General features: G+C 48.7%; 1 protein-coding gene across 2 annotated transcripts in view; it reads right to left on the bottom strand.

Moving 5' to 3' along the window:
- LOC118080967 (complement C4) overlaps positions 1-17561 on the bottom strand; it is a 63234-nt gene extending 45673 nt beyond the window's left edge. For both annotated transcript variants that reach the window (XM_060269938.1, XM_060269939.1), the window contains exons 1-10: positions 17406-17561; positions 13650-13836; positions 12815-13004; positions 10689-10759; positions 9878-9966; positions 8795-8877; positions 7731-7827; positions 3366-3471; positions 1893-2016; positions 191-306 (exon numbers count right to left, since the gene is read on the bottom strand). In XM_060269938.1, coding sequence (XP_060125921.1) covers positions 191-306; positions 1893-2016; positions 3366-3471; positions 7731-7827; positions 8795-8877; positions 9878-9966; positions 10689-10759; positions 12815-13004; positions 13650-13836; positions 17406-17482 — 1140 coding nt within the window. In that variant the 5' untranslated portion in view covers positions 17483-17561. The remainder of the gene's footprint in view (positions 1-190; positions 307-1892; positions 2017-3365; positions 3472-7730; positions 7828-8794; positions 8878-9877; positions 9967-10688; positions 10760-12814; positions 13005-13649; positions 13837-17405) is intronic.
- Positions 17562-17811: the final 250 nt, after the last annotated feature.

The raw sequence follows: 17811 nt of genomic DNA, 5'->3' as shown, positions 1-17811 counted from the left end.
CTGCCCCAACAACATGCAAATCCAGGAGTACGACGTGATCTTCTTTGTTTTCCTCTTCCCTCCCCAATCTCTTTTTGTGTGTGTGCTGTGTCTTTTGGATTGCAAGCCTGAGGGGCAAAGGACCGTCCTATTACTAACTAAACCAAGAAAATGAGAAATACGTGAACAGCAGGAGACGCGATATACACACCAGCAATTCGAAGGGGGCCCCGGGCACAAAATGGTGCTTGGTTTTGGATAGGTCAACCGAATATGGAGATTCTACAAATTTCACCGAGGCCAGCTCCTGCTCCTCCAGCTCACCACCTATGAGAATGAAAGGAAAAGACAGTGAAGAAAAGGACATCAATGTGGCCTTCGCTCTCTGAAGGCCCTTCTAGACCCATGCTTTATTATGGGTTTATATCAGGGGTCCCCAAACTAACGCCCGGGGGCCGGATGCGGCCCAATCACCTTCTAAATCCGGCCCGCGGACGGTCTGGGAATCAGCATGTTTTTACATGAGTAGAATGTGTTATTTTATTTAAAATGCATCTCTGGGTTATTTGTGGGGCTGCCTGGTGTTTTTACATGAGTAGAATGTGTCCTTATATTTAAAATGCATCTCTGGGTTATTTGTGGGGCACAGGAATTCATTCTTTTTTTTTCTTCCAAAATATAGTCCGGCCCCCCACAAGGTCTGAGGGACAGTGAACCGGCCCCCTGCTGAAAAAGTTTGCTGACCCCTGGTTTATATTCTACAACGTGTTCTTGGCACAGTCACGGTGCAATCATGGTGGACCGATCCTGCTTTATTACCGGTAGTTGTTCTGCAATGCTCCTTATTATTATTACAGTCGTACCTTGGAAGTCGAACAGAATCCGTTCCGGAAGTCCGTTTGACTTTCAAAACATTCAGAAACCAAAGCGTGGCTTCTGATTGGCTGCAGGAAGCTCCTGCAGCCAACCAGAAGCCCCGGAAGCCCTGTCAGACGTTCGGCTTCCAAAAATAGTTTGCAAACCGGAACAGTCACTTCCCGGTTTGTGGCATTCGGGAGCCAAAACATTCAAGAACTAAGCTGTTTGAAACCAAGGTACCACTGTATTATTATTATTATTATTATTATTATTATTATTATTATTATTATTATTATTCTACTGCCTTTACCCCAGACCAGGACTCCAGACAGCTCATGCTAATTGAAACAACACAGCTAAAATACAAAATGCTAAGAAGACATAAAAGATAATTGCTAAAAAGTAAAGAAAATCTAAAACAGTGGTACCTCATGTTGCGAATGGGATCCGTTCCGGCAGCCTGTTCACAACATGAAAAGGCTGCAACATGAAGTGCTACATCTGCGCATGCGCGTGACGCAATGTGGCGCTTCTGCGCATAGGCTACAGATGCGCTGAACCCGGAAGTAGACTATTCCGGGACTTCCGGGTTCGGCGTGCCCGTAACCTGAAAAGACGCAACATAAAGCAGGCGTATCATGAGGTATGACTGTAGAATTAAAACAATATTTTTTTAAAAAAATCTATTAAAATATAGATAACAAAAACAGCATAACATTATTAAAAGACCTTCCCTTGAAAAAAAAACCAGTCAGTTCCCAAAGGCCTGTTGGGATAAGAAGGTTTTCATCTGCTGGCCGAAGATAGCAAGGAAGGAACCAGCCTGGCTTCTTCAGGGAGGGAGTTATGGGAGCAGCCACGACTGGGTAGGCCCTCTCATGCATCCCCACCAAGCAGCCTCTGAGGGTAGTGGGACCGAGAGAAGGGCCTCCCCCAAAGATCTCAAAACCCGGATCACCTTGTATGAGGTGATATGAAACTACAGCTCCCAGAATTATTTGGTGAGGGGAAGCCATGTCTAAAGTGGTTCAGACATGTCCCATTCGCAAACTTACTTGCTTTCTCTATCACAGTGGCTGCGATGTAGAGTGTCGTCCCGACTAGACTCCTCAGCGGACGCCCCAGTTTCTCAGAGAGGAGGCTGCGTTTTAGGATGAGTGAGCCGTGACCATCTGTTACCTGAATACGGAGGGAATTAGGTCAGAGGAGATGGGAGATGGTAGCAGAGTGGGATATAAAATTAGCTTTAGCGTATTGATATTCAAGTGGGATACATTCAGAGACCCGTGTGGTGTAGTGGTTAGGGTGCTGTCTCAGGACTTGAGAGACCAGGGTTCAAATCCCTGCTCAGCCATAAAGTTCAGGGGTCAGTCTTTGGGCCAGTCACCATTGCCCAGCCTCACGTACCTCAGAGGGTCATCGTGAGGATAAAGGATGAGGGGAAAGAAGCATGTGTGCCATAAATATAAATTATTATATATTTATATATAAATATAATTTATTGTGTGGATGGGTGTGTTTTATATATAAAGCAAAAGAAACCACAATTCCCCTAGGGCCTTAACATAACAAGAGACTAGGATTTCATAGCTGAGTTTGAATTGAGGAGGGTAGGAGAGACCCTAATTTTGTGGGTCAGATGGAGGGCCTTAAGTCATAAGGGTACTGGAAGAGGCAAGCAGCAGCAGCAGCAACAATTTATTATTATTATTATTATTATTATTATTATTATTATTATTATTATTATCCCCAGCCACTCTAGATGGCCCCCAACAGAATATTAAAAACATGATAAACCATCAAACATTGAAAACTTCCCTAAACAGGGCTGCCTTCAGATGTCTTCTAAAAGTCAGATAGTTGTTTATTTCCTTGACATCTGATGGGAAGGCGTTCCACAGGGCGGGCGCCACCACTGAGAAGGCCCTCTGCCTGGTTATTACTTTATTTTAGGCCTGCTTTGCTATATTACAGCAGCGGTGAGGCCAGATAGTTACCTCATGGCTCATCATCATCATATATTTATTTACATCCTGCCTTTTTCCATGACAGAGACTCAGTCTATGAGACCACCTACCTATCAATCACCGGACATCATAATAACGCCAGGTGACTGACAGGTGGGGTGGTCCCGCCCACCTCCAAAGCTGACCCTAATAAAGGAAATAGTGCGTTTGAGCATGTGCAGAAAACCTTGCCTCACTACAGAGTCCATTCCACACACACTGACAAGGGGCAGACATCTGGGAACAGGATTAAAAGTCTCCAGATATCCCATCAGACCTCGAGCCCCAGTGCTCCTGCTTTTAGGAGCTAAGCATCGGAGGGATAACAAAACAAAAAAATTCCTTCCAGTAGCACCTTAGAGACCAACTAAGTTTGTCATTGGTATGAGCTATTGTGTGCATGCACACATCTTCACATTGATACATCGGAGGGATGACTAGTTAAAGGGGAAACTAGGAGGGCTTGTCTCCATAGATCTCTAGAAAGCCTGTGAGCTGATGAAGGGCAGGGACGTTTCTTACCGTGACTTGTTGCTCCAGTCCCGGCACATACATTTTGCCCCCGTCTCCATCTGTCACTCCGAAACGCACGTAGGCCGTGGCACTCACTCCTTTCCCGTAAAAAAATCTGTTGGGAGAAGAAACCGGGGATAATTCAAAGGCGAGGAGTTGGGGTGAGTGAGCAGGGTATGTCTCTCCACTGCCAATGCCTGCATTTAAAAGTCACAGTAAACCAGGGTGGACCTAGCTTCTGGCAAGGCTTCCATACTCCTTTCCCCTCCTGTGTGGCTAAGAGGCAGAATTTCAAACATAAGAAGGTTCTTCTGGATCAGGCCAATGGCCCATCTAGTCCAGCATTCTGTTCTCACAGCAGCCAGCAAGCAGGAACCAAGCCCAAGAACCCTCTCCCCTCCTGTGGTTTCCAGAAACCAGGACTCAAAAGCATTCCTGTCTCCAGCTGTGGAGGCATAGGCATATTGCCAAGTAGCCATTGGTAGCCCCTTTTTTCTGGTTTTCCCTTTTGGTTGATCCACAGCTTTCTGCGTTGTCCAAACCATAAACAGCCACAGTAATTATAGTGAGTTTCAACAAGTCTGTGATCATGGTTTGAAGTTGGCGTGGTAGAAATTAACTATAGTTAGTGATTTTGTGGTTTTATATTTTGGTTTTATTCTGTGAACCGTCTCCGAGAGCTGCATGTATAGGGCGGCATATAACTTCAATAAATAATAATAACAAATATAAAAACAAGCAGTTAGTTTTAACTGTAGTTTGTTGTACCGTGTTTCTCATATTATAAGTCATGTCTTATATTAATTTTTTCTTCAAAAAAACACGACATGGCTTATTTTTGAGGGATGTCTTATTTTTTAATAAAGTGCACGCGGGTGCTGTTTGCCGGGCTTGTCAAGCCCAGCAAACAGCGCCCGCCGATCTTCGGTGACAGGCGGGGGTGGGCGGAGAGCGGAGCACGATCTCCGCTTCCCCCCACCCCCGCCCGTCATACAGCACAGGGCCGAAGATCTCCGCTTCCCCCCCACCCCCGCCTGTCACACAGCACAGGTCGGCGGGCGCTGTTTGCCGGGCTTGTCAAGCCCAGCTAGGAGCGCCCGCCGATCTTCGGTGACAGGCGGGGATGGGGGGAGAGCGGAGAACGATCTCCGCTTCTCCCCCACCCCCGCCTGTCACACAGCACAGGGCCGAAGATCGGCGGGCGCTGTTTGCCGGGCTTGTCAAGCCCAGCAAGGAGCGCCCGCCGATCTTTGGTGACAGGCAGGGGTGGGGGGAGAGCGGAGAACGATCTCCGCTTCCCCCCCACCCCCGCCCGTCATACAGCACAGGGCCGAAGAGCGGCGGGCGCTGTTTGCCGGGCTTGTCAAGCCCAGCAAGGAGCGCCCGCCGATCGTTGGTGACAGGCGGGGGTGGGGGGAGAGCGGAGAACGATCTCCGCTTCCCCCCCACCCCCGCCTGTCACACAGCACAGGGCCGAAGATCGGCGGGCGCTGTTTGCCGGGCTTGTCAAGCCCAGCTAGGAGCGCCCGCCGATCTTCGGTGACAGGCGGGGGTGGGGGGAGAGCGGAGAACGATCTCCGCTTCCCCCCCACCCCCGCCCGTCATACAGCACAGGGCCGAAGATCGGCGGGCGCTGTTTGCCGGGCTTGTCAAGCCCAGCAAGGAGCGCCCGCCGATCGTTGGTGACAGGCGGGGGTGGGGGGAGAGCGGAGAACGATCTCCGCTTCCCCCCCCACCCCCGCCTGTCACACAGCACAGGGCCGAAGATCGGCGGGCGCTGTTTGCCGGGCTTGTCAAGCCCAGCAAGGAGCGCCCGCCGATCTTTGGTGACAGGCGGGGGTGGGGGGAGAGCGGAGAACGATCTCCGCTTCCCCCCCACCCCCACCCCCGCCTGTCACACAGGACAGGTCCGAAGATCGGCGGGCGCTGTTTGCCGGGCTTGTCAAGCCCAGCAAACAGCGCCCGCCGATCTTCGGTGACAGGCGGGGGTGGGGGGAGAGCGGAGCACGATCTCCGCTTCCCCCCACCCCCGCCCGTCATACAGCACAGGGCCGAAGATCGGCGGGCGCTGTTTGCCGGGCTTGTCAAGCCCAGCAAACAGCGCCCGCCGATCTTTGGTGACAGGCGGGGGTGGGGGGAGAGCGGAGCACGATCTCCGCTTCCCCCCCCCCGCCTGTCACACAGGACAGGTCCGAAGATCGGCGGGCGCTGTTTGCCGGGCTTGTCAAGCCCAGCAAGGAGCGCCCGCCGATCTTTGGTGACAGGCGGGGGTGGGGGGAGAGCGGAGAACGATCTCCGCTTCCCCCCCACCCCCGCCTGTCACACAGGACAGGTCCGAAGATCGGCGGGCGCTGTTTGCCGGGCTTGTCAAGCCCAGCAAGGAGCGCCCGCCGATCTTTGGTGACAGGCGGGGGTGGGGGGAGAGCGGAGAACGATCTCCGCTTCCCCCCCCCCGCCTGTCACACAGGACAGGTCCGAAGATCGGCGGGCGCTGTTTGCCGGGCTTGTCAAGCCCAGCAAACAGCGCCCGCCGATCTTTGGTGACAGGCGGGGGTGGGGGGAGAGCGGAGAACGATCTCTGCTTCCCCCCCCACCCCCGCCTGTCACACAGGACAGGTCCGAAGATCGGCGGGCGCTGTTTGCCGGGCTTGTCAAGCCCAGCAAGGAGCGCCCGCCGATCTTTGGTGACAGGCGGGGGTGGGGGGAGAGCGGAGAACGATCTCCGCTTCCCCCCCCACCCCCGCCTGTCACACAGGACAGGTCCGAAGATCGGCGGGCGCTGTTTGCCGGGCTTGTCAAGCCCAGCAAACAGCGCCCGCCGATCTTTGGTGACAGGCGGGGGTGGGGGGAGAGCGGAGAACGATCTCCGCTTCCCCCCACCCCTGCCTGTCACACAGCACAGGTCCGAAGATCGGCGGGCGCTGTTTCCCGGGCTTGTCAAGCCCAGCAAGGAGCGCCCGCCGATCTTCGGCTCTGTCCCCCGATGCGCGACGGCTCGGGGAAGCAGGCAGGGAGCTCCTGCTGGGTCCCGCGCCTTCGCCTCTCGCTCGGTCGGGGCTACACGACATGGCTTATTTTCGGGGTATGTCTTATTTTTCACCAACCCTTAGAAATCCTGTCATGGCTTATTTTTTGGGGATGCCTTAAAATATGAGAAACACGGTACTTGACGACACAACAAACTAAGGTTAACCAAAGGCAAAACAAAAAACTTCCAGGCTCTGCCCTCCACGCAGTCAAGTTACTACACTAATGTGGCTTCATTTGTTCACGTCATGCTAAAAAGTGGTTCAGTGTGACACTGGGAAACTATTTTACTGTAAAATAGTAAATGGATCTATAATCCAGAAATACAAAGATATACCGGTTAAGTACAGGGAGATTTTCTTATATGCTTCAGCAGCCGCTCGATTGTTAATAGCGGGCAGGTGGAAAGGGGACACCGTCCCAACAATCAATGAGTGGCAAAATAAATTGTCAGATATGGTAAACTTGGCCCAATTAACAGATAACCTAAGGGGAACCACCAAACAGTCGTTTGCAAAAAAATGGGATGTGTTTAGGAGATATATACAAGAGAGAAATAATTATAACGTAATTTCCATGGCAGCCTTAGAATGACCGGCTTTTTATTAGAGAGTATAAGAGTTGTTGGTATGATCGGATTCAGTGATGTACAAAAGAGAATATAAGAAGACGAAGAGGAAAGTATGTACTTTGCAAGAAAAGATGAGAAGCACTACGGGAGGTGATGGGAAGTCAACAGTACAATAATAGTATAAATTATCTTGTAATTTTTGTGTTTGATGATTAACCTTTAGTTGAGTCAAGATTTTTGGAATTATTGTATTATTTGTTTCAAATATTTGGTGTGTTTGTTTTTGGTCTAAATTTCAATAAAAATTTTAAAATGCCAAATAATAATAATAATAGATAAACCAGAAATGCAGAATTCCTTTGTGCGTATGTATCTATGTGTGTGTGTAAGGATGGACTGTCTGCCCTCTGGTCAAACGAAACAGGGTCTTATTTGAGGCCTAAAGCAACAACCACAATACACGTTCTTAAACGGTGTTGCTTTTTTGCAATATAATACAGAATATATCCTAGTGTGATCGCTGCTGAACCAAACCAAAGGCCCACCTAGTAGGGGTGTGAACAAACCACATTTGGTTGGGACCTCAATTTGGGGAACATTGAGAAAGGTGTCCCTGGGTAATAAACTTTCCAAATATGAGACCAAATAGGTCTAGGGGCTTTTGTGCCAGGAACCTTTAAAGTTTATATTTAAAGGGTGAAGGGTGGCTTATATAATGTTTCAAATCGGTTAATTATAGTATATCAGAAACCCCTCAACCCGCAAGAGGAACTTACTTAGCCTGCAAGTCAATACTCAAGTCGGAGTTCTGCTGGGGTGAGGTCAGGATATATTTCCGTTCCGGGACGATCGTCACCTCAAAATGAGGCAGCACTGAGGAGAGAAAGACAGGCTGAAATTCGGCTGGCGGTGCGCAAATCAGCGTTACGGTGCAAATGGCCTGTGCCATGTAAGATCTTCTGGGAAAGCTCTAGCCTACGGAGCTTTCATCTTAATGCAGTTGGGAGCAGGGCCTTGTCTGCGGTGGCCCCCCAGTTTTATGGAACGCGACTCGCTGCCCAAGTAGGCAGCCTTTTGAAAGAGGGTTTGGGGGTTGCCTTCTGCTCCACAGAGAGGTTTCATAGCTTGGTCGGTAGAGCATGAGGCTCTTCATCATGCATAGCTGCCAAGTTTTCCCTTTTCTCGCGAGGAAGCCTATTCAGCATAAGGGAAAATCCCTTAAAAAAAGGGATAACTTGGCAGCTATGTCTTCATCTCAGGGTTGTGGGTTTGAGCCACACGGTGGGTGAAAGATTCCTGCACTACAGAGGGTTGGATTAGATGACCCTCAGGGTCCCTTCCAACTTTACAATTCTATGATTCTCACAGTTGTAGAGAATCACACTCAGAGATGCCTGGGACTGATTCTGGGAGCTTCCTAGGTTCCTGTATTCTCTCACCTGCCCTTCTTGTGCAGGTGGGTAGAATATTGCATTTTGCAATATTTGGATGCCCTGTGCACAGTGTCGAAGTGAGGCCTTTGCTAGTCTTTGAGATCCTGGTAAGTGCCTAATCTTAGCCCCCTCAGCTGCCAGCTTTGTGGAGCTGCATTCTTCCAACTCAGCCCATTCCCCTCAGCCCATCAGCAGCACTCAGGTTTCTGTTACTTCAGATATGGTACCAAAACACCTGGCAGCCTAATAATCGTACACTGTAAGAATGCACCGCTTCCTCACGAAAAGGGAGGGTGGGGGGGAATCATATTATCAGGTTGTTTCAACAACCGCACCTGTTGAGCTGCTGCCTGTCACACACAGCTCTCAGAAAGCCCTCTGCCTTAGCAGCAGACCAAAGAACATACCGTATTTTTTCACCTCGAACTCAGTGGTCGTGTTGTAACCTGGTGTGGTGGTGAAATAGGCTGTGATTCGCCAAATGCCAGGCCTAAGAGGAGGGGAAGGCAGAAAGAACAGGAAGAAAACTTGATCCAGGCCATAGTAATACAAAGAACTAGAAAACTGGTTTTGCATATTGAACAGCATTTACCCCCCCCCCCCGCAAAAAGCTGGGTGGCAATGTATATTCGTTGTTGTTTAGTCGTGGACTCGTGGCCGACTCTTCGTGACCCCCTGGACCAGAGCATGCCAGGCACTCCTGTCTTCCACTGCCTCCCGCAGTTTGGTCAAACTCATGTTGGTAGCTTCGAGAACACTGTCCAACCATCTCGTCCTCTGTCGTCCTCTTGTCCTAGTGTCCTCCATCCTTCCCAGCATCAGGGTCTTTTCCATATACAGGATTGCCTTCAAACAGCTCGGGAGTCAAATAACTCCATACCCTCAACATTTCTCAAGTGAAAATAGGGACATCCTACCATACCCTCTAAGGGACGCAGGTGGCGCTGTGGGTTAAACCACAGAGCCTAGGGCTTGCTGATCAGAAGGTCGGCGGTTCGAATCCCCATGACGGGGTGAGCTCCCGTTGCTCGGTCCCAGCTCCTGCCAACCTAGCAGTTCGAAAGCACGCCAAAGTGCAAGTAGATAAATAGGTACCGCTCCAAGCGGGTAGGTAAACGGTGTTTCCATGTGCTGCTCTGGTGTGCCAGAAGCGGCTTTGTCATGCTGGCCACATAACCTGGAAGCTGTACGCCGTCTTCCTCGGACAATAACGCGAGATGAGCGCTGCAACCCCAGAGTCGGTCACGACTGGACCTAATGTTCAGGGGTCCCTTTACCTTTTTACCATACCCTCTAACTCTTTTCTGGTGAAAATAGGGACGTCCTAAGGGAAAGCGGGACATTCCGGGATCAAATCAGAAACTGGGACGGCTTCTCTAAATCAGGGATGTCCCTGGAAAATAGGGGCACTTTTAGGGTCTCCACCCTCAAATTTCTGCCACCTCTCGAATTCGCCTGGACCAGATTGACACACCACTGGTTAAACTTACTCAGAGATATCGGGGATTGACAGGTGATCATTTATCACAAACTGGACCGGCATACGCTCGACTTTCCGCACCTGCATACCCCGCGGGTTCTGATGGAGACAGAGAGACAGGAAGACACCCATGTTTTGACAACAGGTTATCATGGCTACATCTGCAATGTACATTTAAAGCAGTGCAGGGGTGCTAACTTGAATAAATATTGGGGGGGAGCCCCGCCCCAATTAATCGATCACATGATGCTGTGCGCACCCACCCACCCTTTGAATGGCAATGTCCATTAACTTGGGACGGCAGGCCCCTCAAATATTTTGTGTTGGCTTCCCCCAAAGAATCCTGGGAAGTATAGTATGCAGTGCTATTTTTCTAGAAAAAGAGGTGCCAGGACTCCTCTCTCATCTCTTAGAATGGCAATGGTTCCCACCTGAGAGGTGCCAGAACTGAGTTCCAGCAAGTTCAGGCTGCAAAAAAAGCCCTGGTACTATGTTATGGGTGCCAAGGCCGCCTGTTCCCCTTGCAGCGCTACAATTCCCAAAATTCCCTGGTAGCAGGGACTGAGATAAATTCGTGGAGGATAATTCATCCTGGCTACCAATCAAGATGGCACCCCCACAGTCAAAGGCAGAATGCTTCTGAATAACCACAGGAGGGGACAGTGCTTGCATCGCACTAAAGTCTCGCTCGTGAGTTTCCCACAGGGATCTGGTCTGGTGTTGCGAGAACAGGATGCCGGGCTATGGATTGTTTGATAGGATAGGGAGTGTCAATTTTGACCTCCCACGCCTTTGCATTTTGGAACAACGCTCTCAGTTACCTGCACAGTGACAACCACGGATTCGGCAGTTGGCCTCAGCTTGTGATCCAGGACAAAAACTCGAAAATTCACTGGAAACAGAAGAACCAAAAATGGAGTGTGAGGAAGAAGTAGGACAACAACAACAACAACAACAACAACAACAACACCCGGTGATCTTTTACTAGAAAAGATCCTCCCTTGGTCTCTTATAATGGCAATGGTGCCCGCCTGAGAGGTGGCAAATTCTGGCTGAAATAAAGCCCTGTTTGTATCCCACCCATCTGACTGGGGGCGGATCTACACTCACGGTTTATAACATTAAGGAAGGGTTTTCATAACGTCGATGGACACATTATGTCCTACTTTTAACGTTCACTATGCGTTATTAAAACGTGACACCAGAGAGCGCTGCAGAGCAACCAGGAATTGGCAGCAAGAAAACAGCATTTTTACAGAGAAATCAAGGTAAGAAACACTTTTAATTTACCAGTATGCCCTTTGACGTTTTAGAATGATGTCTGACCCCACGGTTACCCTCCCCTAAGGTTTTATCTCATAATGGTTTTATCTTATTTGTACATTTTTAATTTTAAAATTGAATTTTAACATTGTATTAATCTGCATTTCAACTGAATTGTTTCTTTTATACTTGTGTTGATATTATTTGCTGTTAGCCGCCCTGAGCCCGGTCTTGACTGGGAAGGGTGGGGTATAAATAAAATTATTATTATTATTATTATTATTATTATTATTAATAATAATAATAATAAAATATCAAACATTAAAAACTTCCCTATACAGCAACACAAGAGGGGGAAGAAATCTCTTTGTGGCTATAAGGATGACATTGCACATTAAACTGCTTAATCCTACTCTAAAGTGTAGTTGCTTTTGTATCCCAGTTACATTGATAACTTAAGCTGCTGCCTTTGCAGAGTATTATGTACTGGCTTTGGGCTTGGTGGTTACTTGGCAGCCACATTCTGTGTGTGTGTGCGCGCGCGCACGCAGGTGTGGGAATCCACAGGGCTTTGCTTACGAAGGCTGAGAAGCAATCGAGGAGGGTTGGGTGTGCAATGTGAGGTGTGGAGCAAACTGGACTTTGCTATTTCACCCTTTGGACCTACATAACCAGACGTTGCCATGCGTGTGAGAAGGACAATATTGAGTCAGGCTATGGGTTTTGGCAAAGGGTCCTGTGAGATGGGTCTTCGTTTCCCAACCCACGTGCTGCGATAGAAGCAGTTCTCTCACAGTGCTATCTTGGATAAGGCAATAAGGAATCACAAAAGTGTAGAAAGGGGATGTTTGGTGGGCAGGGGGGTGGGGCCCTAAGGCAGCCATAGTTGTGCTGTCTGGGGCTGACCTGGGAGTTCAAAACATCTTAAGGGCACCAGTTTGGGGAAGGCTGCTGCTCTAAGTACAGAACAGCAGCATAAGCAGTGGGATCCTCGGATGAGCCCCAAATGTACGCAGCACACTTGGCTGCTGTTCCAAGGCTACAGGCCAGGTTATGAATTTAAAGCAATCTCCCTCAACCATAAGAATCCTGGAACCCATAAGAACCCCTAGAATTCCCAGCACCCTTAGCAAACTACAGTTCCCAGGATTTTTGAGGTGGGTTTGGTTTGGGACAATGTGTTTTAAATATATGGTGTGTATGCAACCTCAGGCACACTCTTATTTGGGCAGCTCAGTTGGCTAGAGCATGGTGCTATTAATTGCCAAGGTTGCAGGTTCGGTCTCCATATGGGACAGCTGCATATTCCTGCGTTGCAGGGGGTTGGACTGGATGATCCTTGGGGTTCCTTCCAACTCTATGATTCTATGAGCTTTCCCTCAAAGAATTGTGGACGCTGTTGTCTTATCCCTCCTGTAACACCTGTAACAGACACCTGTAACAGACGACAGTGCCCAGAATTAACTTTGAGGGAAAAGATGAGCTTTATAGTGGCTGGGCAAACCCAGCCAGATGGGTGGGATATAAATAATAAATTATTATTATTATTATTATTATTATTGATATAGCATGTGCACAGGCTGAGCTTTTCTTTTGGGTGTCTTGTGGGTCTTTTAAGGGTGCATGCCTGCAAACTGAAAACATTGGCCGAGCAACACCAAAATGCTCAAGGCGTTGGACTCACCCTTTTGTCGTGGGGTGTAGATTGGCTTGTCGGTCTGCAGAAGCAGGTACCCTTTCCGAGCAGTCCACCGCAGGTTGAGGCTTTGAACCCCGTTTGGGGTCGGGAGCTGCGGGCTGCGGGCCACGAGCTGGATGTAGCCTTCCCGCCGGAGGCGAGTCAAGCCGCATTGCGTAAAGTGTTCGGGGGTCACCTGAGAAAATGAGAAAGGGGGGAGACAGTGGGGAGAAGGCCCCGGGAGAGGCAAAAGGTCTTGCTTGTGCAAAACACCGGACTCTGCCTCTTGTTGGCTCTGGCTCCCCCTAGTGTTGGCATCCTTGGCTTCCACCCAATCAGTTCCAATGGGCTCCAGGTAGCTCTAGGAGTGAGGGGCGTAGGAAGAGGGGGCGGAGGGAGCAGTCCGCCCCGGGTGCCACTCTGGGAGGGGTGACAAGATGGCCCCTGCCTCCCCTAAGCTGTAGAGCGGCCGAGGGCACATGCATTCCCTCATGCGGCATCCGTACGAGCTGCCTCTCGCACGGTAACCGTATGGCCGCCGCACGCGAGCAGCAGCCTGTACAGACTGCACATGTGCAACATCCCGTATGGTCACCACACATGCTCAGTCCGTACGGGATGCCACTCGTGCGGCAGCCTGTACGGTCACCATGCAAGCAGCAGCCCATATGGAGTGCGCATGCGTGGGATGCCGCATATGCAGTCCGTACGGGATGCCACACATGCGCAGGCCATACGGGCTGCACCGCCCTGGGTGCCGGAGAGGGTTCCTCCGCCCCTGCTAGTCTTGACGATTGCTTAGAACCAGGAACTATTTCCCGAGGGCAGCAGCATCTCCTACCTTCAAGGTCACTTTCTTTATATTGGGCCCAACCCTGAAGGGCACATCATGGGAACATTTTCTCCCGGTATTCTCATTCTGGAAATAAACGGTGCCTAACAGCCCGTCTGGAGGGGCGTCTTCAACCTGAAGGGCGACCGGCACCTCCACTCCCACCGTCACCACGCTGGGCGCTACCATCAGCAACCTGCAAAGTGGGCAGAGATATCATAATAGAGTTGGCCCCCACTATTTCCTTCCTGCAGCTACTCTTCCTGCGGCTCTGAAAATGCCAAACACTTTTGCAAGCTGCGACAGGCGAGAAAAGGCTCTGTGGGGAGGGAGGAACAAACCAAATCATATACAGATGCATATTGTTGGAATGCATTATTATTTTCTTTTTTAATGTTATTTTTTTAAAAAAAACACCAACAAAATATTTAACATAATTTAACAGCAAAAACCTCTAAGCAGCTTGGCCACGGTGAAAACAGGATGCTGGACCAGATGGGTCACTGGCCTGATCCAGCAGACTCTTATAGGCTCATTTATTATATGGCATAGCCTGTGAATGTGAATGACAGCCTCGGCACTGGCAGGCAAGTGGCAGAGGGAAGCAAGTTCTATCTGTGAGGGGGAGGGAGGAGAAAGGGTATGTATGCTAGGGCTGCCATATGTCCTGGAATTCACCTCTGAAAATGGCATCTTGGATTATTTTTCGGAAATCGGGCAAATATCCTGGAAAACCAGCAACAGGGGTTAAATCATGCCAAAAAAGCCGTTATAAAGCTTCAAATCTCAAAAATTATTGTATCTTCAACTAAAAAAAGAAAAGGTAAACAACTTTGGTTCCCCTTAAAAAAAAACCTAAAAGAACCTCAACAACTTCAGGCAAAAAAATAACTAAACAACTCTGTCCTGATTTTCACTTTTTGAGATACAACAACCCTAATGTATGCATGTGTGTCTGGAAGGGAGGGATGCGTGTTCTTCCTGTGTGTGTTTATGGAAAGTGTAATGTTGGTGGTCAACAAAAGAGGTTTAAAGATTCTCATGAGGCAAATCTAAAAAAATGTAGTATAAACACTGACAACTGGGAAACACTGGCCTGCGAGCGCTCCAGTTGGAGAACAGCCTTTACCAAAGGGCTCGTGGGCTTTGAAGACACTCAAACTCAGGACACAAGGGAGAAACATGCTAAGAGGAAGGCACGCTTGGCAAATCCACACTGTGATCAAACCCTCACCGTGATCAACTCCTGCCCCGAAACCAAGGTCCCCACTGTGGAAGGACGTGTGGATCCAGAACTGGGCTTCGCAGTCACTTATGGACTCATTGTTAAAACCGTGTTTATGGAAGACAATCTTACTCGGCTACGAGTGATCGCCGAAGAAGAGGAAGAAGAAATGTATGTGTGTATTTGCGAAAGAGATACAGTTCCTCTGTGTCCCTATTTTCCAGGGGCAGTCCTGGATTTACAGAAGCTGTCCCGGTTTCTGATTTGATCCTGAAATGTCCCAGTTTTTCTTACGACGTCCCTACTTTCATCAACTAAATGTTGGGAGGATATGGTAGGACTCCCCTATTTTCACTGGAGAAATGTTGGAAGGTATGGAGTTATGTGGCCCACCCCCACCCCCAAGCCAAGGAGATAAGTAACTATACAACCTTTAGAAGACATCTGAAGGCAGCCCTGCATAGGGAAGTATTTTAATGCTCAATGTTTGATCGACGCCCAATATTATCAAATAGGACGTCCTTATTTTCATCGGAGAAATGTTAGAGGGTATGGAGACATAGGAGCCAACTCCTAGGGGCCTTCAGCCCCCACCATAAAATATTTAGGGGGCTGAGCCCCCCCCAAAGGTAATGGGTATTCCCATTCAAATAGTGTGGGCGCACTGTGTCATGTGATCCATTATAACGGGACGGGCCTTCCCTGGGCCCCCACAATATTTTATTCAAGTTGGCACCCCTGTATGGAGATAGAACCTTAAGGGGAGGGAGTGTAGCAAAAGTGGGTTTCTTGAGTGGGGTAAGAAAGTAGAGTCGGCCGAATTAGACCGTTGTAGGATTCATGATAGAAGTGGGTAGGAAGTTGGAGTGTATCAGAAGCAGAGTGCTTACTCCCAGGGAACTGAGCATAGGGCTCCGACCCGACACCCCCCAGTTCTGTTTGTGTCTGAGCTTCTGGCCCAACCCCGTTCTTTCCCTGATAAATAATCAAAATGCAAGCAATAAAGAAGAAGATTTCAGAGTGGGAACAAATTTCCACTCTTTCGCAATATTGATATTGGCAGCCTTCCGCAGAGTGTTGTTACCTTAACACCATCTAGATATAACGAGTTGGGGAATTCCCGAGTTGCACAAACTATCAATTTTAAAAGAAAGAGCTTAAAAGAATAAAAGTGTGTTTGTGTGTGTAAACAGCACTGTTTTTTTGCTGGTTCTGCAAAAGTATATAAAAAAGGCACATGCCAATCTACTGATGGCTCTGCACAAACCAATGCTTTATAAACCACAAGAAGTCAGGTTCCCCCTTTTTAAGAGGATGTGTGGCTCTACAGCAATAGAGCTTTTTAATCCCCTTTAATGGTGCAGCCCTAAGGTTTATGTTCAGTCTGGATAGCTCAGCTGGTTAGTGCGTGGTTCTGATAATGCCAGGCTTGCAGGTTCGATCCCTGTTTAGGACAGCTGCATTTTCCTGCATTGCAGGGGGTTGGACTAGACGATCCTCAGGGTCCCTTCTGACTCTACAGTTCCATGATTCTAAGTGCTACTCAGAGTGCACCCATTACAAAAAGTTAGTCACCTTCATGAATTTCAATGTGTTTACTCTGAGTAGCACTAACACTGAATACCACCCTGAACGTCCCAGCATGGGCTTGGATCTTTCCCACAAAATTTAGCTAAGCTGTAACTTTTCCCACAGTTACTTGAGATAAAATCCCATTGAATTTAGTGGTGCTTCCTTCTGAGTAAAATGCCCAAGATTGCACTCCATAGCCCTCAGAATTACATACTATCATGTGAAATAAATCTAATCACAAAAATTGACAATAATGTATTAATCAAAGTTGGTAATACTTGACAAGTTTGGAGGGGAAACAAAGTATTTTCTACATACGAGAGCAGCCAATGTTAGATAACACTATTATATGACATTTCCCCCCACCTGCCTTGAAGTTCAGCATAGTTTACATAAAACCTTATTTGCTGCATAAAAATTGCATCAAATTATATCATGCATAAAACAGTGCATTAACACAAAACCAAAGCCTTAATAATCAATCCATTTTAAAGAAGAAGAGCCAGCCAGTTAATCACTGGCAATGCATGCAAATTACTGTTTATTTTCTGCGGTTGTAACAACTTGTCTTTCCCCAGTGAGGACCAATAACATGCCAATAGCGGCCCAATCGGTCAGGTAAGGGAGCATAGAATTGCAGCCTAAGACTACAACACGGTTAAAATAGCTGAAACAAGCAAGCAGCCAAATTGCTGAGAGCATGCAGATGCCTTTGAACAGAGCAAGCATTGCCACTTTTCCTGTGCCTTTGACACCTGAGCAACAAGCAGAACTTCAACAGGTAACTGTTTATGAAGCAAGGATGCAACCCACCCACCCCACCCTTCACCTGCTGAACTTCTGCTTGCCAGGTCGTTCTTAAAGGTGCTGAAGCCCACCCAGAAAAAAAACCAGAAGCTATTCTTGAGACAGGAGTCAGAAAGGGGAATGGGGATGGGCAAAGCCACACCCCTGCCCAACATATTCACCTTGGAGCGCCGTGGCTCAGAGTCACCAGAGCCCCGAAGCATGCCAGCCAGAGAGGCACCCTCTTCCCAGATGCCATCTCTGGGCTGTACCCCTGCAGAGTGGACAGTTCTTGCTGCTCTGCCTGAGGCTGCAAGGGGATGTTGCAATTCAGTCTTGGGGCTGGTCAGAAGAGGCGGGGTCAGAGGAGGAGTGATGTGCAGCTGTTATGAGCACCATTCATGGCCCAAAGCCCTGCCCTCAAGCGGGTTAAGACAAACAAGTCCAGGGGAAAGGAAAACTTAATTGGGACAGATAGGGATAGCTAGGGATGCAGAGCACATAAATTCAATTCCGTTCACGTTTTATTGTTTATAATCTTTTCTATTCAGTTTTTTACACTACACATTTGAATTCAAACACTAGTCA

The sequence above is a fragment of the Zootoca vivipara genome, chromosome 2, assembly GCF_963506605.1.
Source record: "Zootoca vivipara chromosome 2, rZooViv1.1, whole genome shotgun sequence".
Lineage (NCBI taxonomy): Eukaryota > Metazoa > Chordata > Lepidosauria > Squamata > Lacertidae > Zootoca > Zootoca vivipara.
The sequence above is the reverse complement of the archived record's forward strand: the minus strand, read 5'-3'. Positions and strand labels throughout refer to the sequence as shown.